This window comes from Ursus americanus, chromosome 20 (assembly GCF_024610735.1).
Source record: "Ursus americanus isolate L20-20 chromosome 20, mUrsAme1.1.p, whole genome shotgun sequence".
In the NCBI taxonomy this organism is placed as follows: Eukaryota; Metazoa; Chordata; class Mammalia; order Carnivora; family Ursidae; genus Ursus; species Ursus americanus.
In genome coordinates, this window is record NC_142146.1 from 41,538,400 (window position 1) to 41,565,415 (window position 27,016).

Here is a 27,016-nt window from a genome sequence, read left to right on the forward strand (position 1 = left end):
TGTTTAAATTAAAAGTATTTACTGTGCCCTTCTAGATAATAAAAATATCTAAATGCCATATTCCCTATCCTGAAGGGATACAGTCCCTATAACTTCCCTATAACTTCTCTCTGTCATTTGTTTGCTTCTGGAGGAATTATAGACACCAATTCTTAGACAACCTAAGTGTAGATTAAGTTTTTTATTATAATGCATATAACAGGATGATGACTGAACTCATCCTAAAATGTGAAGCTTTTCTGTACTTCATAATATTTTATTTAGATTTTCATTGGTCTTAGGTAGAAATCAATATGCAGAGATTTTCTTTAAAAAAAAAAAAAACCCTATTTTAAAATAAGCAAGGCATAGTTGCACATTCCTGTATAAATGTCATCACTTTGAGTCATTAGTAAGAAATGTGTTACAAGGATGAGAACATGTACATTGAAAAGCAGCTGGGGAAAAGAAATATCAGCTGTTGGCAAAGAGCATTGCTGGAGGATGGTCACTGTGAAAAAGGTGATCTCTCCCAACCTCTCTTTTCCTGTCTCTTGTACAATCATATTCTATTAATACGTAGCTGCGACACATTAGAAATGAATGGTTCAACTGGTTCTTCAAAAAGAACAAAAACATAGCAAGGCATTACGTAGTCAAAGACAAGATGCACATTTAAAACAGATGTTTATAAAATAGCTCTCTTTTGAGTGCGGTCTAATCTCAGCAGCATCAATCCATTTAGGACAGGATGTCTCTCGGGTACTGGGTCAAGTTGTATCTAAATGAGTCAGCATTTCAGTCAGAGAATGTGTGTAACAGGAATGAAGATCCCCTGGTTGGACAGCTCGGCCAGTGTCACACGGGACCTACCGATGTGAGGAATCTCCCAAAATCCAAACTCTAAAGAGTAAAACAAAGAGATAGTCCCACTGCTGAAAGGGTTCCTGACATTACTCATCAGATAACGGCTCCCCAGTGAAGTCTGATTTCACTGTGACCTAGAAGCAGGGGTAAGCATTTAGTATTTCTTAGCATTGAAGACCTCTCCAACACTCCTCACTTGCTCTTAATTCTGGAATTTCTCAAAGTAGAGAAAACTCACAGTGATTTCATAAATTGGTATATTGTTTATATCGGAGATTCTGGATTAAACTATACTATTTATGTGTCATTTTCCAGAAATATACAATGTGGCTTAAAATAAGAATAGAAAATATTTTCTCAAAGTCACAAATTACTCTGTTAACATTTTTAATCACTGAGCAGTCTGGTCAATTAAACCATGTAGCCTTTGATCTCTTCTAAACACTTACCATTCTATAAAATACTCTAATTAAGCAGAGAACACCAACTATTATCTCTTCCTGATGTTTCATGTTCATTTCTCACAATATCTTCCCATGATACAGTAATTCCCCCAAAACACATCTAGTTCTATACACTCTTTATCCCTATAATAAGTTTTTCACATGATATTTCTTACCTTTAACTTCTTGGTCTCCATTTTGATGTCTGAATGTCAGTCTGTCTGCTTCTATCAACAACACAATGTTTTTCCAGTTACTGCCCCCTTGTAATTTTCATAACATATTATGTACTGAGAGGTAGAAAATTCATTTGTTCATACTATATACTAAATAAAGTAAATAAATGGTTTTCCTATCTTTAATTATCAGTAATATAAAGAGACAGCTAGCTGTTTAGATTATGTCCAAAAAGTACAAAGTTAACTATGTTAGAATTAAAATTTCAGTATTTCACAATGTTTATCAAGTGATCACTACCCACATGAAGTCTTTAGAGATGTATCTTGCAACTTACTTAAACTGTATAAACTCCCCAAATGCAGTTACAAAATAATATCTAACATTAGGGAGGTTCTAGTTTTTATTGAAAAAAAAGTCATGCTGACCTAAAACATCCTCGGGCTGAAGTAGTGAAAAATATCTCAGGTTCCCGTGGTATTTGGTGAAAATTTGTGTTGCTTTGATAATTATTAGAATGGCATGGAAAAAATTCAAAACTCCTTCTGGGGAAAAAATGTACAACCATACACACACACATCCTACCTAAAAACTCCCCTGCCAAATAAAACAAGTAGTATTTGAAGAGAGGAGAACCCTCTAGACATAAACTCCATTCTCTTCTTCCTTTAGGAGAGTAATTTTAGACCTGGTATGCATAACACAAACACTTAAAGAGACTGAACAAACAAACAAACAATACTGATGCCCCAACCTACCTTGGACCAATTAATCATTTAGTATCTCTGGATTATTCTTATTTCCCTTTTCAGAAAGGTAGATCACTGTGGTCAGAGAGAAACCCTCGTTCACCAAAGGAATACTGCAAGGGCAGGGGCACTTGGAAATTTCAGCCTGTGATCAGGGAAAAGAGCCCCAGCCAATGCAGAACTTTACATTCCTGAACTACATTTTTAGACCTTGACAGCACTCTACCTTTGAGCCTTGCAAGTAATCATCAATGGCTTTCATCTTCATTCTTTCAACAAATAGTTATTGATGGTTCTCTGTGAACCAGGCCCTGTGTGCTAAATGTTAGAGATACAAGCAAACACCAGAATTTAAGACAATGTAAACTTTAAGAGCTGTGTTCCCAATTCCTAGTTGACACATAGTAGGCACTCAGTAAATATTCTTGGAAGAATCAATTGTTGCCTTCATGGATTTTACAATATAATAGGGAGTGGGGTGGCAGACAGTAAGAAAATAATTGCATAACTAAGTACAAGTGGAAATTTTGGTAAATGTAAGGATGAATTCAAAGCAAGAATGAGAGGAGAGGGATGCCTGGGGAACCTGTGTGGCTCAGTTGGTTAAGCATCTGCCTTCTGCTCAGGTCATGATCCCAGGGTCCTGTGATCAAGCCCTGAATCAGATTCCCTGATCAGCGGGGAGTCTGCTTCTCCCTCTGCCTGCTGCTCTGACAAATAAATAAATAAAATCTTTAAAAAAAATGAGAGGAGAGATTTTAATAAAGGAAATGTTTTAAATTGGGGGATTAGGGAAGAACTCTCAGGAATTCACACTGAAGCTGAGACCTGGAGGAAAGATGGGTTAAGGTGAAAAAATGTACTGTTTGTATAGGGAGTGGAACTGAATATAACCTAGAAATTTTGACATCGCAGGGGTGCCCTCTTTAAAAGCCAGCTATTTCAGATTTTTTCATTTCTTTTTTTTTTTTTAAGATTTTTTATTTATTTATTTGACAGAGATAGACAGCCAGTGAGAGAGGGAACACAAGCAGGGGGAGTGGGAAAGGAAGAAGCAGGCTTCCGGCGGAGGAGCCTGATATGGGACTCAATCCCATAACGCCGGGATCACGCCCTGAGCCGAAGGCAGACGCTTTAACGACTTAGCCACCCAGGCGCCCCAGATTTTTTCATTTCTGTTTCTAGAGGGTTAGAGGAGTTGTAACAATGTCTCTTACTGTATCATTTACCAAATGTTCCTGTTGGAAAAGCCATTACCAAGTTACAACTTAACACAATAAAAAAAAAAAATCCTGTTGAAAGTAAGTAAAAATAAACCACAACTAAAGCTACTATCTGCTATTTAATTTCCTTCATTAAAAGAAACTAATTTTTTTTCTAAACAAATTTTTGTCACCTAATCAATGTGTATGGTATTTTCTTTTTCTCAGTAAATAGAAAATTATGTAATCTAACAAGTTTCCTTGTTTGATTCAATTAGCAAAAATTTTACCACCAACTTCACTGTCCAGCTATATCAAACTATTCCCTCCAGATATTTCTCCCTACTGTTTTTTCTCCTCTCTTTGCTTATTCATTTTCAGTGTCTTTTTCTCGTTTCTATCCCTCCATCTCCTTCAGAAAACTAACAGTGGCACATATCAGAAGCACTGGGGATCTTTTTCTAACTACAGGGTAGCTGCATGTTTTATGCAAAGGATAGTCAGTGAAAATACTGCAAAATCCAAACCTCTCCTACTACACTATTAGTTTTCCCATTGATCTAAATGGAAAGCAGGGAAGGGGAGTGTTTTCCAGATATATACATCTCCTTCCCAGTGCTTGCCTTTAAACATATTAAGCATGATAAATAACAAGCAATAAAAGTTGAATTCAAATAAAGCTTTTCAGTTAATACATTGCATCAAATTAAAAGAGAAAGGCATTATCAGCGCATTCCAATCTCCGGTCAAATCAAATGCACTGATGCCTTGGTGCAAACCACAGCTGACTCAGGGACTGCAGCAGCACGGACTGATCTTACAGTCATGAAGTCAGAGCCTCCCCCCATTTGTTCCCATCTTCCTTGCTTTGGTTATATGACATTTCTATAAACTTAAAAATCTGCTTCAAGCTGCTCTGTAATTTTTCAGCACTTTAACTATCATTTTTGCAGAGTGCTCCCTTCCAAACTCACAGTTCAATGAATCATAGCAGCTGTTTTGGCCTTCTTCCTGGAGTTTAACACTCTGACTTCCCTTGCAAAATTTCTGTTGTAGGGAGTCTGTTTTTCAGTACCAGCACTTTACCAAATAAACATTTGGATAACAACATTATAGACACAAAACAGACTGTAAATTTTAATAACGGTGATTATTAAAATAACTGTATAAAATAGTTACCAAAATCTCAAGGAAGTTCCAATCCACAAATCTCACAAAAGTGAGAAATAAGAATGGCAGCTAGACTATATTACTGACGTAAATTTAGGCAAATTTAAACTTTTCTTCTAGTTTTATTGAGAAATAATTGACATACATCATTGTGTATGTTTAAGGTGTACAGCATGATGGTTTGATGAACATATACAGCAGTGTCGTCCCCCTCTCCCTCCCACTTACTGGTGGGGATATGTTCCAACACTCCCAGTAGGTGCCTGAACCTGGGGACAAATTTAAACTTCTAACATGCGAAACTTTGACTCCTCTGTTCTGCTCACATTCCCCATCCAATCTATCTGCAAATTCTATCAGCACTATAGAATCCAGCCTTACTTAACCACCATCTCTGTGAGTGGTCTAAATTTGGGCACCATCATCTCTTCCCTGGACTACTGAAATGGCTTCCAGAAGGATCTTCCTGCATTTACCCCTGCCCACTTCAGCCTATTCCTTACACTGTCCCTAGAATGACACATCTACAACTCTGTCAGCTGAGGGCTTCAGTGTATAACTGAGCAGTTGTACTCCACATAGCCACCCAGCAAAGTGGCTTGTTCTCAATAAAACACAAACTCCTTACCACAGTCTCCAAGTCCCTAAGTGATCTGGTCGTGTCATTCTGAGCTCCTCTTCCACCACTAGCCCCTCCCTGCCCCTGCTGCAGGCACATGGGAAAACCTGCTCTTCCAGGGACACATAAGGCACGTTCTAAGGCATTGGTACTTGTGACTCCTGCTGCCTATAATGTTCTTCTCCCAGCAACAATTCCTCCCTTCATGTTTGTTCAAATGTAACCAATATGAAAAATTCTCTCTGAAAACAGTACCTAAAATGGCACTGCCAGCCTCAGCACTCTTGGCCCTCATCCCATTTTATTTTCCTTTGTGATACTTATATCTACCTAGTACATCTGTTTATCGTCCTTTCTTATTCCACTAGAATGTATACTTCATTGATATGAAGATGCAATTCACAGAAAAAATAGCAGAGACAAAAAAAATGTTTTTATTTTGACAAGTAAAGAAAGAAATCATTATAAATTTAAGAACCAAACCCTTATTTCCCATAAAAACTAGAAGAAAATCTTTTAAAAGTAATGCTACTGAGAATTCCACACAACAGACCCTTTGGTACCTGCTGGTAGAGATGACAATCCATATAATCTCTGAAAGCAACTTGATAATATGCAACAAGAGATAAAAGAGTTCATATCCTTGGATTACAAAATTGTGTTTCTTGGATCTGTCTTATAAAAATGGAAACCAAAACACGTTTTCAAGAATATCCCTACAATGTTATTTCTGTTACTACAAAATAGAAAAAAAGCCATCTATCCAATAATAGAATAATAGTTATACAAATTATGGCATAACCCCACAACAGATAGCAAAATGTTGCTTAAAAATCATGACTTGAACAGTATTTTAAGCCATAAGAAAATACTTACAATGTAGTGTTTTGTGAATATGGTAGAATGTAAAATTATCTCTTTACGCTTTTCAATATGTGTACGTATCCTGATTTTATAAAGAAAACATGAAGAAATGTGAACCAAAAAAGGGAAAAAACTATCAAAATGCTTTATACTGTTTACTAATGATAGTGGGATTATGGACAAATTTAATTTATTCTTCTTAAATGTCTTCATTTTCATTTATATGCATTTATTTTCATAGTAACCAAAATTAAATTCTTAAATGATATTATACCACCTTCATGAAGTCTGTTGTATCTTAGTATTTAACATGTCTTAGAAAAGATGTGTCACCTTTTACTGGTTTTCAGAATGATTTTCAGATGAAAAACATGTTTAGAAAGGGCTAAACTAACTGCTTACTGGGCACATGCCATCAAAATAAATCCAGATTCACCAAAGACTTATTTTTATCTTCTCCAAAATGAAAGCAAAAGTTTTTGAGATTTATCATTTTAAACACATGTACAAAAAAACGAAAAGCTGAAATTTCCATGGCAGCATATTAAACCTGTATTTATTAATCTAACCCATCCATTTCCAACCTAGTTTTGTTTATTTGTTCATTTTAACATTGAAGTGTATGTACTTATCATCTGGAGTTGTCAAAAATTATCAAACTAAGCAAAACAAATGTAATTTTAAAATAAATAAATGCCATGTGTAGTTGGCAAAGAGCTTAGAGCCTAGAGAAGTAAAATGAAGTACTGTATGTCCCAACTCCAAATTCTGAGGAAGCCCAACATTCTAATTATAATGCAAGATACTCCTGTAGATTTGCTCAGCAGAAGTTTCAGCCACAAGCTTATTTATAGTTTCTGCTATGGGCAAAGAAACTACAAAAGTTAAAAAAAAAATTACTTGAAAACCAAACTTTCAAATAAAAATCATTAAATCTGTAATTATGAAGTATGGTTATGGTGATCCAAAAGTTTTCTCTTGTACTTTTGCTTTCATGAATACTTAAGAAGTGGAGTCAAATTAAATCCTTTCTTCCTAAATGAGCCAGAATTTTTTCTGTTATCTCTTGACCTTCTCAAATTCCAGAAGCCTTAAATAAGCCCCAGTTGTTTCATCTCAGAAAAGTGACTTTAGTCAGCTAAGTAATTACTGAAGACTAATAGAGTGTTGTGAGATGAAAGCACTAGAAAATAAGAAAATGAATGAATAGCTAAAAGTCAAATAAACACTATAAAATTGTAATTAGAGATAAGTTGCACTACACTGTCCTCCACATTAAGTTATGATCCACTGGCCTAAAAAAAAAAAAAAAAAGAGGATAAGTAGAGATAAATTTCTATTACTTACTGCCTCTATTTTATAGTTTTATTTCATTTTCCTCATGACTTTCTTCAGCAGTTGTTTTTGAAACTTGAGAAAGTATTCAAAAATCTTAGAATTTTATAATACTTTCATGTTAGTAAGTAGAGCATGTGTTTTATGTAATGCTGACCCCATACTTGCATCCCCACTGTCAAAAAGACACAAAATTCCGAAATTATTGAATGATTTGTCAACCTTCAAGAACAATTACTGAAAAAAGTCATACAAACATAAATGTTAAAGCTATATTCCTCCAACTCCATTGGAGTTAAACCTCTAGATGAAAATTATGCCCCATCTTTCAGATTCATGTCTATAAGATGTGGAAGACAGATGGTCTTCTCCCCATGACTTCTGGCTGTTTCTACTGGGAAGCATGTTTCAACAAGATGTGGAGTTTCTACATTAGTGTTCCAGTCTTCCATTTTGTGTAGGAAGAAAGAAGAAAGGGAGAAAAAGAAGAAGACAGGGAGAGAGACACACAGACAGACCTGCTGCAGAGGCACAGTTGAATTCTGCTTTCTAGAGTCTAGTCACCAGCTTCATAGGAGTAAGGAGTCAGTGGAGACAGCTTCCTGATCCCTGAATTATATTTACGGCAGCATATTCATAACTCAACAGACCTACCCCTCAACTGTAATCAAGGGAGTAACTTCCTACTTTGGACAGCTGCTTTGCTGTTCTAGTTGTCAAGGCTGAAGGCTCAGCCTAAAGCCTGCCCTTCCAGCCTTTCCCACAATTGTGTAAGCCCATACCTACTTATGTTAAATCCCTTTCTGCTCCAAATATTTAAAATGACTTCCCTTTTCTGAATGGTACTCTGACAGACATAGGTGCCTACTCCTCTCGGTAGTTGTGACTGAGGTGAGCCATGGGTTACCAGACCCCTCTGTAGGATCCACAGACAAAGAAACTTCCAGAGGCTTGCAGTTAAGTTGTAACGCCTGGGTGGCTCAGTCAGTTAAGTGTCTGCCTTCAGCTCAGGTCATGATCCCAGGGTCCTTGCTCAGCAGGGAGCCTGCTTCTCCCTCTGCCTGCTGCTCCCCTGGTTGCGCTCTCTCTCTCTGACAAATAAATAAAATCTTTAAAACAAAACAAACAAATAAAAAACCCCAGCAATTCACAGTCTTGGTACCCACAATAAGAGATACTATCTCTGTCCTCCTGCAGGTAAATCCCGCTGAGAATATGAAGTTAATTCACATGAAAAGGCTGAGAATAACATATTAAATACCTAATTAAGTAATAGATTATATATTAGCATGGGGGGAGGACAAAGAACCAGGAGACACCTTGAATATATCACTTAATACCTCTAGATTCAGTTTCTTGGACTAGAGAAGCAGGATGGTAGTAAGGGGAAATATTAAAATCAGTCATCTTTAAGAAAGTATCCAGTTCTAATAAAGTGATCTTTGGAGAACACTGTGATAAGGTGACATCAAAGACAGCTTCATGAATGGGAAAGATGGAGGTCTTAAAAAGGACAAGTGGGATTCTGACAGTGGGAGGGAACTAGAAAAACAGCTATGCCTTAAGAAAGGTAAAAAAGCATATCTTGGCTGGACAGTGAGGAGTCCAGTATGAATACAGAGTGAAAATTGGGAAATAATAAATATATTTGAAAATAGGGAAGGCACTGGAAGCTTCTGAACAGGGCAGTGAAGTTAGAAATTAGAAACATTTGGAGCCAGCCAATTCTTTCCTGTGGGGGCTGTGCTGGGCACCGTAGGATGTCTGAGCAGATCCCTGGCCTCCACCCACAGAATGCCAGTGGCACCCTCCACTCATGACGGTCAAAAATGTCTCCAAACATTACCGAGATCCCCTGGGCTGGGGGCAAAATCACTCCTGTTTAAGAGCTACTGGACTCCAGAAAGATTAGTATGGAAAGATGAGGTAAGAGTAATAAATTAAGAAGAAATTATAACTATCCCCTTCTGTGATGTGTGCCCAGACCAGGAGCTGCAAACACACATTAGTGAAGAGGCCAGGTGGGAGCTGTGGTGAACACACGTGCACAAGCACCATCCCCAAGGAGAGCACTCCTCAGCATCAGCCAGCTGTTGTTGCCACGGGAAGGCAAATCCAGGCTTCCAGGTCTTTCTTCCCCACCTCCTCTTCCAAGAGAAATAAATACCAGACTTTTAAGTAAAAATTTCCTGATTTAAAAAATGCAGGACTTAGTTCAAGTTTTCTGGAAAACTATAAACAGGCTGGGTTTAACCCTCAAGCTACCCAAGATCTGCAGCCTGGACTAGAGCGGTGATAGCTGGGAGGGTGCTTAGGAGGAGAAATTAATGGATCCTGATCAAATAAACCCACTGTAAGAAGACAGTTTTGAGAAAAGGTGGAAAAGTGAACTTGAGGGGCGCCTGGGTGGCACAGCGGTTAAGCGTCTGCCTTCAGCTCAGGGCATGATCCCGGAGTCCTGGTATTGAGCCCCACATCAGGCTCCTCCGCTATGAGCCTGCTTCTTCCTCTCCCACTCCCCCTGCTTGTGTTCCCTCTCTTTCTGGCTGTCTCTCTCTCTGTCAAATAAATAAATAAAATCTTAAAAAAAAAAAAAAAAGAAAAGTGAACTTGAATAAACACTGGATGACATGAAGGGATTACTACTGAGTGTGATAATGGTATTAAGATTATGTTTAAAAAAAAAGACTCATCTGTTTGAGATATTTAATTATATGTTATATATAGATAAGCTTTCCATTATAGGTGAAACAAAAAAAATAGAGAAAATAATGAAGGGAATTCAACATATTTGAATATCAAAAATAAATCAGAGGAATGAGGAAAAGCGACTTCAAAGATTTGAATCTGAGTAAATAAAGAACATCACCAAAGAGACTGCACCACTAAATTTATTATTTATTTCCCTTGGGTTCCCCTGGAAAAAGTTGTCTTTACATCTTAACTTGTTAAAATGTATTTTCTAGAATTTATTGACAGCCTATGCTTTTTTCCCATTACCAATCAGAATACAAGAATTAATTCTATACATTAAATCTAGGTTCCACTTTAGAACAATGTTAATCAGAATTCTGTTTAAAATAATAACATTAGTTAGCAGCAGTTACTGGGCAATTTCTGTTCCCAGACCCTGTGCTAATAAGCCTTTTACTGGCATTATCACATTTAATCCCCAAATCAGATTACCCTAGGCGACAATTATCCTTATAAAGAAACTATGATGCAGAGAGTTTAAGTAACTTATTCCAAGGATAATCAGCAAATGCACGTAGAGAGGAGACTTAAATTCAGGCTGTCTGATTCCAAAACCCTATCCCCTTAACCATTACCCTACACTGTCTCCCACGGGCATCTTTCATAATTAGCAGGCAAGCAGTTTATTAGCATCCGGCTTTAAAATAAATCACGTATCCCCGTGAGCCAGGTAAGCCCATACGTACCTTTAATTCACAATTAGAGGTGTCCAACCCCCTTCCTATATGGTAAACCCTTTTTGGCTGTATCTAGAAAGCAAACATTCTCTTCTGTACTGCTTAATGCTTGAAGAACAAAGGAGCATTTCCCTCAAATTCTTAGTATCATGTTCAAGATGAAAGTGGGACCGATATAGCTTTCCAGATAATTCAAAGCACAAGAGACTTGTACCTCAGTTCACCAGATATTTCTGGTTATTACAAGAAATGTGAGGCACCCTCTTCCACCATGAACATGGCCATGGTTGGCTTCACAGAGTTACAGTATCTATTTTCCTGAACTTCTGCTGATCCCCAAGGCAACCAAATGGGATGAATCCAGTACTGCACACCATCCCTAGTGCGTGTCCCATTAGGGTCCATGTATGCAGGACTGCAGGCTAGGGGTCAGGGCATGGCAAGAACGGCTGAGATATACAATTTATTATGGTTAATATGAAATGCTATACCATCAACTAGCATAATCCAGATAAACAAATCCCTAAGTATGAAAATATGCAAACCAGATTTCTGCTTGGTGCATATCCAATTTTACATAAGCAAAATTCCCTTTTGCCAGCATTTGGGGCAGTGACTTCTAGTTCAGAATTTTTTTAATTACTTGTCTGAACACATTCAAATCACGTATTTTATAATTTTCTAACATGCTTACAAGCAATTTCACCTCCCTTTCTCCACTTACCTTCTACCTTCCACCACTTCTTCACGCTGACTAGGATTCATTCTCAAAAGGATTTTCTACAATTCAAATATCTTGAAACTAATTCAAGTGTGGGTTACTCTGACACTTAAGAAAAATTCATTATTTGCATCTACAAAGAATTTAAATCCTGTTACAGAAAAGAAGCTGTAACTATCAATTATAGTCATTTCTTAAGGTTGTGTGTTTGGTTTAAAGTACACTGCTTAGTTTATCTTTTACCTTAACCTGAAAAATCTTACGTATCCACTCATCCATAAACCATAGCCTATGATGGTGCTGCTGATACTGGTGCAATAGAGCCATTCAGTGACTTGCTATGGAGAAGAGGGGCTTGGCTGTTTAGGATTTTATACCATATGAAAAAACCGTATGCTTACATTTGTGGGATATAAAAATACCAACCACTTTATATTAAATAATAATATAAAGGTTAGCTTATCAGTTTTTAAAACAGATCTTTCTTTAACCTTACCTACTCTATAGGAAAAACACCTGCTAATGCTTACTTGCTTATTCAAAAAATCACAGTTAATCTCCAAAAACAACATTCAGGCTAAATGGTTCTGTGATTTTTGGTAATCTTACACTTGAAAATGCAACAACTGTATATATTTTCAAAATTAAGCCACCCTCTTCCTTCTCCAATTGTTTTATTTGAACTGCTTCCTTCAATTTCCATAAAATCCCTCTGCAAACAGTAGGGGGGAAGGTCAAGAAAAGAGAAAAAGCACTGGGCACCACCATCTCCTCCAAAGATTGGGTCTAAGACAATACCGCTCACAAGATATGTTCCATTCTAGACGTGCAAACATATGTAGAATAAATGCTACTGTGACAATGATCGAGCAGTATATCAAAGAAAATTCCAGATCAAAAGGCATTCCAACTTTTTACTCCATTCTTAAGGCTTAACAGTAATCTCCTTGGCTAGAGACACATGCATACACACAGAGACAGATACTCAAACAAATACTTTTCTCCCATAAACTGGTTTTCTTTTTATTTACCATGTTTCTAGTTTACTGAATACAATCATATTTTAAAGATATGTAGTGAATCTAAAAATTAGATAGGTGATTTGAAAACTGTTTCAGGAACAATTTGGAAGAGGGCCTCCAATTTTTAAACAGCACATTTCATTAAAAAAACTTTTTCTAATTTTAAAGAGTTACCAGCATCATTTCTGTTAACCAGTAGCACTTAAACAGTTGAGACTGAAGCAGAAGAATATAAAGGTATTTTTTTAAAACAGGAAGAGTATATGATTCCTTTCAGAAGATGGAAAATATCTTCATATAAACACCAGACTTTTTTCTCTCAAATTAAAGCACTTGGAATATTTTTAAATGTAAATTTAATTCCAGTTATTCTTAGATCTATGTTCTTACCTCTAAATCAAAAGTTAATTAGGAAAAAAAGCAATATCAAGGTCTGTTCAACTCCTGAGAGAATAACTAGAATATTAAAATACAAAACAACTTTCTATCTATGCTTCCTTGGGCAAAACAAATGTATTAATAGTAAGTTCCCTTCAGGCCTGTTTTCTGATTCCTGTAGCCTTTGTCTCTACTCCAAATGCTGACACTTAGGATTCAAGAGACATCAAATAACAGAGCTATAAAGATCATAAATTACAAAGGAAGTCTGGAGAAGAAGGTAATTGGCTCAAGGTTGGTGAATAGAAGGGTCAGAACTTAGATCAAGGTTTCCTGATGCCCACATGTCAGTGCTCTTCCCCATAAGCCAGGCAGGTTCACCTTAAGAGCTTCTTTGATTTGTTCAGTTTTATATATGCATTATTTCTCCTGCAAGAATCAGAATTTCAGTGTGGAGCAAGAACTGAGCCTGGTGTGTTTTTTGTCTGTGTTGTTTTGTTTTTCTATTTTTCCTTCACATAAGGCAACACAGAACACAGACTAGTCATTGAGTAAATACTCGAATTAAATTTTGAAATATTAATTGTCATATTCAGAGTATTACACAATGGGAATTGTTCATAGCACACATTTGTATCTAGGAAGTTACAATATGTAAGTTATCTCTATAAAAATGTATTCTGGGAGAACTTTTAAAGTTTAGTTAATTAATTAAAGATAGATTTATTAAAGTATGTAGACTCATTAAAGAAAATGTAAATTGCTACTCAAAACGAAGAATTAGAGCAATACCAACAGAGTTACAGGTAAAAAATGCATAAAAACTTTCATTCACAGAAGAAAATAGATTGCCTAATGGCTAGGGTTATGCTCATATGTCCCACAAAACTTTATAGATATCAGGTCCACCTATGTCTACAGAAAACACAGTCATGTTTCTCCTCTACTATCCACACACAATACTTCCGATACCAGATGTGTAGGTTTTTTTCCCACACCGGCCAATTTTCCCACACCAGCTGAGTGTCCGGTAATTCAATTCAATTCAACCAGAATTAGCACAGACCCTACATGTTAAGGGCTCAGTCCCAACCACACGTAGATGGCCCCAGGTTACCCACAACTTCTGTCTGACTTGACTACAAATCTGAAGTTTCCAAGACCTCCTCCTCCGGTTCGATAATTTACTAGAGCAGCCATGGAACCCGGGAAAACAGTTTACTACTGCAGGTTTACTACAAAGGATATTTTAGAAGATGCAAATGAACAGCCATATGAAGAGATAAATAGGATGAGATCTGAAAGGATCCCACGTGTCCCCACCAATTCGGGGTATACCACCCTCATCGCACACAGATGCAATCACCAACCCAGAAGCTCTCCAAACCCCATATTTTAGGTCTTTTTGTAGGCATAATCAATTATTAACTTATTTTCTAACCCCTCTTCCTCTTCAGAAAATGAGGTTTAGGGCTCAAAATTCAAGCTGCTGCTGCTGCTGCTGCTGCTTCTTCTTTTAAGATTTATTTATTTTAGAGAGGACACAGGGGAAGGATCAGAGGGAGAAGGAGAGAGAGAATCTCAAGCAGACTCCCGCCGAGGACAGAGCCCACGTGGGGCTCAATCTCATGACTCCAAGATCACAATCTGAGCCGAAATCAAGAGTCTTAACGGACTGAGCCACCCAGGCACCCCTGAAAGCTTCAAGCTTCTAATCATGCCTTGATCTTTCTGGTGATCAGCCCCCATTCAAGGCCCATTAAGAGTAACCTCATTAGAACAAAAGATGCTCTTTTCACCCAGGGAATTCTAAGGAATTTAGTAGTTTTCTGACAGATACTCCTATCACTCAAAAATCACAAGGGTTTTAGAAGGTCTGTGTCAGGAACCAGGGTCAAAGACCAAATATTAATAGGAACCAGGGGCAGAGACCAAAATATATATTTCTTATTATTTCACAACCTATTAACACTTATAGACTAATAAAGTCTGTGATTTTATGGACTCCAACCCTGGAGAAGAAAGAGCTGTCTGTGTAAAAGAACGTGGTAAGAAGTAGAAATGGGATCGAAGAGTGGAGAAAGAAAAGCTGAGGACACAGAACCTAGGAACCCCCCAAAATATGCCAGGTATGTAGGTCTCTAACTATACTTAAATCAGAGTAGAGTAAGAACTCTGAGTCTCTACTTTGTAAGTCTGTTCATTTCTTTGCTTTGGTGGTTTTCCAATTTGGAGTTTTGTTTTGTTTTGCCCTTGGTTACCTAGTAAAGTCACTGTTTAAAAAATTCCAACCCTGTTCAAACTAAACTAAGAAGAAAAGGAGAATTGTCCTTCTCTAGATGTGGCCGACAAGAATTCCAGAGGGTCTGGACAAGCAGAGCACTCTGGTCACAGTGGTGGTGCCAGCTGGAGGCCAGGAAAGACCTTGCATGGCTAGAGCAGGAGAGGGGGGACCTCTGAAGACAAGGGGCCTCAGAGCTGCTTGGGCATGACTGGAAAATCCCAGCAAAGGACTAGTTTGCTCACTGTATAACAGCTCTGTGAGACTTCCCTAGATGATTGAATTAGGAAGGTCATTTTAGTCTGCCTGCAAAATGTTTGCCAGCTTCTTTTTGTTCTTTTTTTTTTTTTTAAGAAATGATTTAAATTCTATATTTGCTGATTTTTTTTTTTTTTTTTTGAGATGTTGAAATAGCTGCTGGTTTGAAGAAACCAGGAAGACAAGGATTAAATGTTTAAAGAACCGGTCAGAGAATGTATTTAAAATATCTCAAAGTAACTGGCTTCCTTCTTAGCACTCTGTATAGTCCCTATAAGTAATTAGCACCCTCAGGCCACATGAAAGTTGTGGCTTCAAACTAGTCACCAGTCAATGACAGAGCCTTGCTAACGAGACAATGGCTCTGTGCTGAGACTCTGCAGCCACTGAAATTAAAAAGTAGAGCTTCTGGAGTTTCTCCTGAACAATGCCCAGAATCGGGAATCCGAAGCTTCCGGGATTGCAGGTACACCTCCTACTTGCTTCTGTGCGGGCAGGACGGTGAAGCTGTGTGGCATGACGCATGTCCAACTTAGTGTACCTGAGGGTCTGGGACTGACTGCGGATGGTGGTGAAAGAGATAAAAATTGCATGTGCTTTAAAGTTCCTTCATGCGTAAGACTCTTTACCTTGTCATGTCCACAGCATAAAGAAGCAGAACCACATTAGCATTTAAATCAGAGGAAAACCCTCTCTCTTTCTCTTTGGAAGGAACTTCAAAACAGATTAACAGTAACTAGAAAATAAACAGGAGAATTCCTTCTACAAGTTTGAGAATTTAATCCTAAAGAAAATGCATAGATGACCAGTAAATGTAATACACACTGGGATGTCTTAAGCACCCAAAATAAGGAAAGCAATTATTAAAATCAACATAACAATCTAACAAATGAGATTTACAAACTGACCCATTTTAGAAACTAAAACATATTTGTTAGAAACACTTTTCCTGACCATTCCCCTCATTTGGCCCCTCACTTTAACTGTATGTTCACCAAAACTCTTATTAGTATTAAAAGTTTTACACTGTATATTTGTATACTTATTATAGAGTATATGTAAAGAACATATTTTTGCATTTTCTTTGAATTGTATTAAAATTAAAATGTGGTGGGTTTCTTTTCCCTTTATAGTGAAGACTTTGATTATAAACACAGTAATTCTTCAGAAATATGAGCCTTCAGCCTAAAGGGAGAAGATATGCAAATGTGGTAGACCCTGCCATTCCGTCTTAATAATGACTGGAGTGCTCCCATCACTCAGAAACATGCGTAGAAACTGGCTGATACTCCCTTGTAGGAAGAATAAAATTCAAAAAGAACACTTAAAAAATATATATCAGTGTTAACCCTAAATAAAGCAAACCAAAGACTGTCTACTACTCACTGTTTAAAGCTTTTCCCTTGTTAGACAACATTAAATTCTAAACCTATACAAACTAAACTTTAAACCAAATTTCTTGTAGAAGAGAAATAGTAAACAAAATATATTTCTGTACTAATGAATTAAGTTTTTTCTCACTTAATCACATCTCATTTAAGATATATATTTAAGGGGCGCCTGCGTGGCTCAGTCAGTTAAGCGTCTGCCTTTGGCTCAGGTCATGATCCCAGGGGCCTGGGATCCAGCCCCACATCTGGTTCCTTGCTCAGTGGGGAGGCTGCTTCTCCCTCTCCCTCTGTCTACCACTCTGCCTACTTGTGCTCCCTCTCTCTGTCAAATAAATAAACATAATCTTTTTTTTTAAAGTTATAAATTTAAGAAGGGAGAAGATATAGACATATTTCAATAGGAATAAAAAATTATTGCTATTTTCCCAAAACTGCTACAGTATGCTATTAATACAATTTAAGTCCTGAAAAATACTTGAGTCAATTCAGCAACGAAGTACATAAACGCACTACCCTGAATTAGTTTTTTTAATAAAGAGATTTATATTTAAAAATTAAGTAAAATTATTAACAGAAGTCAATTTCCCTCTTTTAACATACAAAAGAAAATATATAATAGAAATCTTTCCTCTGTGTATAAAAATAACATACCTCCACTCTTTGACTTCTGTTTTAAAATAAAGTTATCCTGAGTTGGAGATATTGCGAGTTATTTTTTAATTATAAACAACAGTTTTTGAAGGGGCATCCTTTTTTTTTTTTTTTAAGATTTTATTTATTTATTTATTTACTTACTTACTTATTTGAGAGAGAGAGCAAGAAAGCACAAGCAGGGAGAGCATCAGAGGGAGAAGGAGAAGCAGGCTCCTCACCGAGCAGGGAGCCCATGTGGGGCTGGATCCCAGGACCCTGGGATCATGACCTGAGCCGAAGGCAGATACTTAACTAACTGAGCCACCCAGGTGCCCCATGAAGGGGCATTTTTATGACATGGTTAATAGGGTGATAATGAATTCTGTATTGCTAGACCATCCTAACAGCATTTCTAAACACAGGTTGTAACACATAAGCCTTAAGGTAGTAAGCAGTATAATGATAACAAATTATCACAGACTGTCTATAATGCTACTACTTAGGATGACTATTTCTGGCTAACTACAGTCTCGATAGCTCTAAAAAGTAGTTCTGTTATTTAAGTTTAATTTAGTGAGGCAAGCATACCTCTGCAAGTGCAAACTAGTAAAATGTAAAAGAGAAATATCTGTCACTTTAAAAGCCACCGATTTCTCAGTTTAGCCTAATTCATACCAATTGTTGAAGAAAAATAAAAGTACTCACTGATAAATGTGCTAATCATTTCCTCCCAGGAACTGAGCCACAAATTCATAACCAAGTTTCTAGACCAAATTCTAGAACACCCACAAGCTATGAAGAAGAAACATGCATCTCCTTTTCAATCAGTCATCAGTGTTTTATTCCTTTTTGATCATGAGTACACTCTTCACACCACAGCACATGTCTAGCTAGCATCCAGTGCCATGTTTAAAAAGATGCAACACAGAAGATGTATCTCTGAATTAAAAACACCATAGAAATCACTGGAAAGTCTAAAATGAAAAACAGACTGTTCGAATGCCCGGAATCAGCTGCTACTGTCCAGAATCCAGCTCCTTCTAAGAGACCAACCCCTCTCCATGAGCCACGCTTAAATGGAATGTCATCTCCTAAGGCAAGGATCCATAAGGTTTTTCTGTACAGGGCCAGATAGTAAATAATCTATACTTTGCAAGCCATACAGTCTTTATGGCAACTACGGGACTCTGCCTTGGAGCACCAAAGCAGCCACAAACAATATGTAAATAAACAAATATGGCTGTCTGCCAATAAAACTCTGTGGACCCTGGCTACTGAATTGCATGTAACTGTCACAGGTCACGATATACTACTTTTTATTTGATATTTTCCAACCATTTAAAAATGTAAAAACTATTGTTAACTCACCAGCCATACAAAAGCAGATAGCTGTGGCCTGCCAGATTTGGCCCATGGGCCACCGTTTGCCGCCCTGGGCTAGGGCCCAGTTTTCCTTCAGCCTGTGCCAATCCCTTTCCCCTCCATTTACACAAACCTACAAATATGTGCTTTCCTTTTAGCAAAGCATTCCTTTTGCTTCTTTAGGTCTCTGATGTCTAGTCTCTATTTATTTCCCATAGGTCCCAAAAGTCCAACAGAACAATTAGGATGTCAGGAAAGACATGGAGCACAGCCTGGAGAAAAGGACACAAGCCCCACCTGCATTGCTTTCCAGCTATGAGATCTTCTGCAAGCTACATAACTATTCCAAATCTCTACTTCACAATCCATAAAATTAAAAAAAGAAATAAAAATCATGGTATCCAATCACCTGAGAGTATTTCTGAAGGTGTGACTTTATATTGAGTAAGGCAGGTAGAGCAGAAAAACAGAATCTGTAGAAAAGAGGTGCCAAACCACAGTTCAGAAACAAGGCCTTGCCAGATATTTCATTGATAAATTGCTAGATCATAGTAGTGTATGGGTAGAGAAAGGAAGTTCAGTGAATTTAGTTAAAATCCTGGGAAAATGAGCATCCAGCAATCTCACTGACTGCATGTCACTTTTCAAAATTCCACAAGTGGGCCAGACACTCAACAAATATACATTGAGAACCTTTGTGTTAGAACAGGGAAGATCCTGTGAGGAGCACAAAAATGAATAGCTTAGTCCCTCACTTCAAAGAATCTACAATTTATTAAACATAAAAATCTATGATACAAAGCAGTTATGATCTATATTAACCAGCTGCATGAAAAAGTTAGAAAGTGAGCCAAACAAAAAACAGTAAGGGGTGGAGCACGTGGGTGGCTCAGTCTGTTGAGCATGGACTCTTGGTTTCAGCTCAGGTGGGGATCTCAGGGTCCTGAGAGCAAACCCCTTTGTCATTGGGCTCAACGCTCAGCAGGGAGTCTGCTGAGATTCTTCCCCTCCCTCTCCCTTCTCCCCTACTCCTCCCTCCCCCACCCCCCGTCAAATAAACAAATCTTTAAAAAAAAAAAAAAAAAAAAAAAAAAAATATATATATATATATATATATATATATATATATATATATGTCCTAGGAGCTAGATTTAACAATGAATAGAATTTCAAGGAGAACAGACAGACACAGAAATTTGAAAGTACTGTACATGTATGTATCTAGAATTGTAGGGTATGTAGATTATGGATTCTACTAGACTGTTCTCCAAAAATGATGTGCTTCTATCAACAGTCTGCAGGTTCCCATCCTTACAACAGTTGTTATGATCAGAGTTTATTTTTAAAATGCTTTAGTCAACGTGATGGTAGAAAAGGGTATCTTAATTTAGCTTTCATTTCCTATCCTCACATTCTCCATAGGTGTTTCGTAGGTCCCTGTTTATATCATGAAATAAAAGGCATAATCTGCTTACGCATGATGAGAAGTTCTGTGCGGCTGAAGCCCGGGACACACAAAGTACACAGAGGACAAGCCTCTCTCTCTCCCTTCCCGACGTTTCTCCAGGACCTTGGTCTTTCCCTCTCCACCCCAAAAATTGCCAGTTTGCATCAGGAGATGGGACAAACCTTTCCTTTCCTCCCTGAATGTGCCAGAGTAAATTAAAGAGTTCATAAATGAACATAGTTGAAAAATACTGGTCTTGACAGAAACATCTGAAACCATTTCCTCCATTTTTGCCCAAAACTTGGTTTCTGCCCAATTTAGATCATGGAATAGTCAAGGTACTTTGGAAAACCCACAGAAATTTTGATCCAAGCCTGGAGACCTGGTTGTAAATATGGGGTGGAAATACACCCACTCTTCTCCCCCTCTCATCCAGAAGGCAAAAGAGTATAGGAAAGATAAATCAGGGTTTTAACCTGATTTGTGGATACTCATTAGGAGGGTTTTGCCTCAAAAGCTCCCACAGGGATAAAATTTTAAGGGAAAATTCCTATAAATAATTCTAGGAGAAAATAATTGTTTTTAATCAAAATCTTAGATTCTTTCCATGCTAAAAACAAAGTGGCAACCAATAGGAATGAACATAGTACACAGCAAAAACCTCAGGAGGTATAACTAAAAGCAGTATTCTCAACTCTAGTCAACAGACAGCATCAAAGAAAGCTCGGAAAAAACATATTCCAAAACTTGATTAATGTGATTCAAATAGCACATTCCCTACTACAGTGGAAAAATGGAAAATCACTATAAACATTTGCTTTCAAAAAGGAGTTGCTAGTATCGTTCCAGTAACACTATAATGCCACATTGCCTCAGATACACACCGATTTTTCTAATCCAGGGGTTTTCAACCCTGGGCAATTCTGCCCTTCAGGAGACATTTTGACATTTTTCATTTTGAGACCTTTTTCATTCTCACACGTGGAGGAGGGTGCTACTGGTATCTAGAGGTCAGGGGCCAAGGATGTTGCTAAACATAACACAATGCACTGGACGGCCCCCCTCCGATAAATAATTATCTGGCTCAAAATGTCAGTTGGGCCAAGAAAGCCTGGTCTAATCTATTTCTTCATGGCTAACTGGGACATAGTGACAAATACAGGTGGATAGAAATGATAAGTACTTTTCTTAAAGACCTCCTATTAAGTGAAACAAGTTAAGAGTTCTAAACTTCACTTGACAGATGGATAAATAAAATCTCAAATTTAAAAATTTTCGGTTACACTATTTTAGGGAGAAAATGGAACATAGTACATGACTGGCCGTGTTATTGAGCAGTGTATCATCTATATTTATCAACTCATCACATTTACCTACACAAAAGTTCATAATCCAAACTGGCTACTGCTGCCTCCATGTACTACAAATTAATATCTTCCTGCATTTAGGTGCTAACTGAATTCCCCATGCCTACCCACCAAGATCGACCAGACCTCAGATTTCAGCAGTGGGTTTTACATGGTCAGTTTCGGAGGAAAACATTCATATCTAAAATTCCCCTTCCTTTATGTTACAATCCATTAAAACTTTACTGTCCAGCTCCATGAAACTTAAAAGCCAGAGTGGGAAAGCAAGATGATTTTGATTGTAAACCTAAAGGAGCCTACAAAGAGATGTATTCTATAAAAATAAGGGGGGGTGGTAATGCACTGAAATAAAATATACAGAGGCTGAAGAGGTCCCTCTAAAAGTAGCAAAGCCCTTCGAGGTTATTTTATTTCCCAGTAAGTTTTCTTTGGGTGTTTCAACAAAGAAAGTCATTTTTCTGTTTTTTTTTTTTTTTTTTTTTAATATCTCCATTTCCATGTTTGCTGAAGGCATTTACTTGTCTACTTTCTAGGTGTTATACTAAAAGAAAATTTTAAAGTTATGAAAAAATTCAGTTCAAATTTAAAGGAACCACACAGGGTTCAGAAATCCATTGTGAAACCAACACATTTATCTAGGAGAAAGACAAGCATCATGTAACTGACAAAAATCCATCTACAAGCTAACAAAGCAAGTACTGTTTGGCAGGAATGTAGAAAAATGGGCAATTTAGCCCACTGAAGCCTTCTGAAACACTTAAAGATGAAGACAAAACTACTGCTTAGATGGACTAGCTGGGTTCTACACCAAATGTCATCTTCTGACTGTAAACCTGAAATAGAAATTTGTCCTTGTGCTTAAAGTTCAAGAAGAAAAGCGCCCTATTTACTTCACCAAAAAAAAAAAAAGACAAAATGATCCTAATTTAAAAAAAGAAACAGTACAGCACCAGGATATTTAAGTGCGAGATCTAATTTCAGAGAGTTGAGCATAGAGTCAGAGCACAAAAGTGGAAAACTCCAAGGATATCTCCTGTGCAGCAAATGGCACCAAAGTCTGTTTTGGCAAACATGTGGTGAAACTCTTTAATCTTGGTAAATGTAAAAAGTTTTGTTTTACAAGAACTTGACTGGACTCTTCACTGCAGTTCCAGCTTCCGAAAACAAGAAATGGCACCAGGCTTAAGAAAAGGGTGGCTAAGGGGAGATGTGTGTCCACAGCTTCCCCTCCAAATCCCCAAGGAGGAAAGCAGCCGCCTGGAGGTATTGGTAGCCAGGCAGCCTTACTGAAAACAACCAAGGTTTTGAGCGTTGTTTTTGGCAAAAGGTAGACGTGTTACCGGCTGCTTCCTGGGGCGCTGGAAGGAATGTGTCAACATCAATCAGAAAATACACTGAGCCCCGTGTTTAGGTCACAGAGGGACTACTGCCTCTTCCAACACGAATAAATCATGCCAAATCCAGGAAAGGAGGAGAAAGGAGAGTTGCCCGAAAGGTGTTGGCGCCCAGTGACCTGCAAGACGAAAAGGAAACCCCAGCTTGTGCTGAAGAAAACTTCGTGCGCTCACAGGTTACGGTGAACTCCAAGAACCGACGAGGGCGGGGGCTGCCACACTTCCCCGGGGACCTGCGCCTCCCGAGGGCAGTTCTGGGGAAGACCTCAGCGGTCCTGAGGAGGCGGAACACTCACCTCGGTGGTCCTGGCGAAGGACAGGCTCCCACCGACTCATCTCTGCAGTCCTGGGGAGGGACGGGCGCCCCATCTACTCACCTGGCAAGCCCCGCGCGAAGGGCCAGTGGATGAATGAACTGCCCACCCGGCCGAGCCTCCCGGGACACGGGCAAACCGCGGAGGGCTCACCTGCGGGGATGCTGGAAGGCTTCTCCGAGTCTGCACCCAGGCAGGGATTCCAGAGCTGGAAGACAAGCGCCAGCAGCAGCAGCAGCTGCGGCTTCACGACGCAGCACCCCATCTTCGGCCTCTGGAGAGCCCGAGCCGGCTCCGGCACCCCCACCGCCCAGCAGCGGCGCACTTCTCGCGAGAGCGCGGGGACCCCGGTCCGCCCGGGGCGACGACTGCGGGCGGGAGCCGGCGGGCCGAGTGCGCGCAAAGGACCGGCGGCGGGCAGCTGGAGCGGCGGGAGGGCGGCCGAAATGAGGCGGGCGCTGAGTCGCGGAGGAGCGGGCGCCCCCCGGCGCTGCGGGCAAGTTATAGACTCCCCGAGGGGGAGGCGACAGGGCGGGCCGCACCCCGGCTATTGGCCGCCAGCTGACCCGCCGCGCCGGTGCGGTCGCCTCCGCTCGCCTTCCCCGGCCCCACGTCTGGGATTGTTTGCTCAACGCCGACCTATTTAAGGAGCTGTCTGCGGCTACGTGTAGAGGCTCACGCAGGGCTTCTGGCTGGAACAGGGGAGCGAGTACTTAAGTTTGGGAGTGGGCCTGGGAGAGTGGGGAGGAGCCGCGGGGAGTCTGGCGGGCGGGCGGTGCTCCCCTCCCCTTCTTCTCTGCTGCCTCAGCACCAGGAGCTTCCCAGTAGCCTCAGAGGGTGTGAATTTGCTCTTCTCTGGATTTGGAGACTCTCTAATCAGAAGTGACTACAAATCCTCAGCAATCTTCCCCGATGAGACCTCGCCAGACTCTAAGTCATAGAAATGAATCGACCCCCCCACCCTCAACCCTTACTCGGGGGGGCAAGTTTCTTCACTCTGTAGAAGGAAGGCCGTGTTTTTATTTTACCCTGTAAACCGAATTTTTTTATTGTCCAGTGAACATTTCTTCCTCCTCCGCCTGTGCCAGGAGAGCCATAGACTCTCTCCAGTAATGGCTTGTAAATTCTGCGGAATTGGAGTCCAGCATGTGTAACCTGGGGCAGTGCCTTACAAGATCTTCCTTCAGTCCACATGGAAAATTACTCCCAGAGTTGTCTGAGCGATCTCTCAGGTCCCTGGCACGTCCTCCCCTGCTTCCAGTTTTGACTCATGTCTAAGCAAATTCCCTTTTTCTGTATTACATCTCATCACATTTTAGGTAGCCCAGTATTTAATCTGTTGGGATGAGCAGGGGTAAAAAGTACAAGTGTGACAATTTTGCTTCATATATTTCAAGACATGAGCTATCTTATGGGAGAAAAAGAATCAGACTGATAATACGGTGGTATTCTGTAATCTTCCGCCTCTATTTTCCTAAAATGAAAAAAAAAATAATTTGAGCCAATACTTTTTCCAACTCTGAGCCTTTGAAGTTAAAACAGAAAATTATTGAAAAATATACCCCGTTATGATCACATTTTGTCTAAAATTAGCATGATATCTAGATAAGATGAGTAATAAATGGTTGCATTTAAAACAGGTGGAAAAACCTGCAAAGAAATGTTGCCTGGGTGTGACATTTTAGAAAATCATTTCCTGTGCCCAGAACTAACCCAGTTGTTACTGTTTTGAAAGTTGGGTCTCAGGATTTTAAGAGGAAAACTGGAGAAAGTTCAGAGAAGAGTAACAAATAATTAAAGAAATGGAAAGAATGACCTGTGAGAAGAATAAAATAGGTTTATTTAGCCTGAAGAAGAAAAAGCTAAGGGATGGATTCCTTAATAACATCCTTCAGCATGTGGCCAGCACGACTCCATAAAACCAGGCAGAAAACAAACAACATCAGTCTTCTGAGTCTGAGGACTCCGAAGGGAATAGCTGCTGGTCTTTTGGCCAAATCTAAGTCTCCAGAATTCCAGAACCTGTCAACTGCACCTGAACTCTGCCAAACTCCTTGAATTGGACTTCTTGCTTCCCTGGTTGTCCAGCATCTTCAAGAATTCACCCGCTCAGAGGCTACCTTTCTGCCCTGTCACTCCCCCTTTTGCCTGTATACACACTTAGAGCCTCTCCACATCACAAGTATGTATTTCAATTGCAAAGTCCACCAATCACTGCAGGTTACTATGAAATTTCTCCTCTATTGAGAGTCACAAGGTTAGGACTGTAAGACCATATAAAGCAAGTGTTTCTTCAGGATATTCACATAGCCAGGCACATTTATCGCTGTCTAAAAGAGCCCCAATTCTGAAACCGAATCCTTCCTGCCTTCTTATATTTCCAGCTGTCTGCTGAACATTTCTGCTTGGACATTCCACTGGCACAATCCCCAAATGTCTTTAACTCATCAAATCCAGATCCCATTCACAGCTTCCTCAACTCTGTTAATGATACTTCTGCCTTCTAACTCACAGAGCCTCGGACATTTTCTGGTCTCCTTTCCCACCCCCGCAACACACAGAACTCAGTTCCAAATCCTGTCATTTTTTCCCTTGACATTTTCTCTCCATCTATTCCTTTCCATTCTCACTGCCACCTCACTAATGCACTCCTGAGTATATCCTAACTGTGCTGCCTGAATGTTTCCTAACTGTAGACCTTTCCTGCCCCCAGTACAATACCACTACATGCCACAGCTAGATTCATCATACTCAGATATGCTTTTGATTACTCAAAGATTTCATAAAGAACTTGGAAACAGTCCAAATCCCTTCATGTAGAATTCAAATTCTTTTACTATCAAGCCTAGTCACCTCTCCCTATACCTGTACACAACCAATATGGCTTGCTTTATTATCTCCCAAAGCAGGCCAAAGACTTTGTCCTTTTTATTCTCTAGAGTTTGGGTAAAAATCACTGTCTTCGTTTGAGTTTTTCCAGAGGCCAACCCTGAGCCAATATTCAAGGGTCAACAGTTTGTTGGGAGTGTCAATGAAAGGGCATAGTTGAAGGTGAAGTGACACAGGAAAGAGAATTTAGTCAATAATGGGTGCATTATTAAATCAACAACAATAATTGAATAGAGTTCAACCTCACAAAATTGCTGCACTTACCCTTCAGAAATATCCTGGCCAAGGGGCAAGAGAAAGGGGGTATATATATCCCAACACTCATTAGTCATTAAGAGCTGAGGGGCACTCATTAATTCTTGGGCATTCCATCCTGCTTATGCTCACAGACACAGCATGATGCAGCTTGTGGCCATAAGTCAGCTTGGCATATTCGGAAATGGTAAAAAGCTTTGGGGAGAAATGAGAGGAGCACTAACAGCACCTGCTCAGCCACCATGCCTCTGTTCATGTTGTCCCTCCATCTGAAAAGTTCCTCTCCAAACCTCTCCTTTCATTGGGCTAACTTTTGTCAGGCTCAGGCACTACCTCTTATAGGAAGCCCAACTTTGGTGCCTCAGCCTACCTCAGGCTGGGTTAGGTATTCCTATTCCAGGCTTTCTAATTCCTTAAACAAAACTTTCTCATTAGTGACAGGTTTTTTTGTGTGTTTTTTTTTTATTA

General features: G+C 39.2%; 1 protein-coding gene across 2 annotated transcripts in view; it reads right to left on the reverse strand.

The window, feature by feature from the left end:
* PLOD2 (procollagen-lysine,2-oxoglutarate 5-dioxygenase 2) overlaps window positions 1-24,063 on the reverse strand; it is a 94,202-nt gene extending 70,139 nt beyond the window's left edge. The window contains exon 1 of one of the 2 annotated variants that reach the window (XM_045813364.2): window positions 23,558-23,714. In XM_045813364.2, the coding sequence (XP_045669320.1) occupies window positions 23,558-23,669 (112 nt within the window). In that variant the 5' untranslated portion in view covers window positions 23,670-23,714. Of the gene's footprint in view, window positions 1-23,557 lie in introns of both variants that reach the window. The other variant, XM_045813349.2, reaches the window with a different exon arrangement.
* Window positions 24,064-27,016: the final 2,953 nt, after the last annotated feature.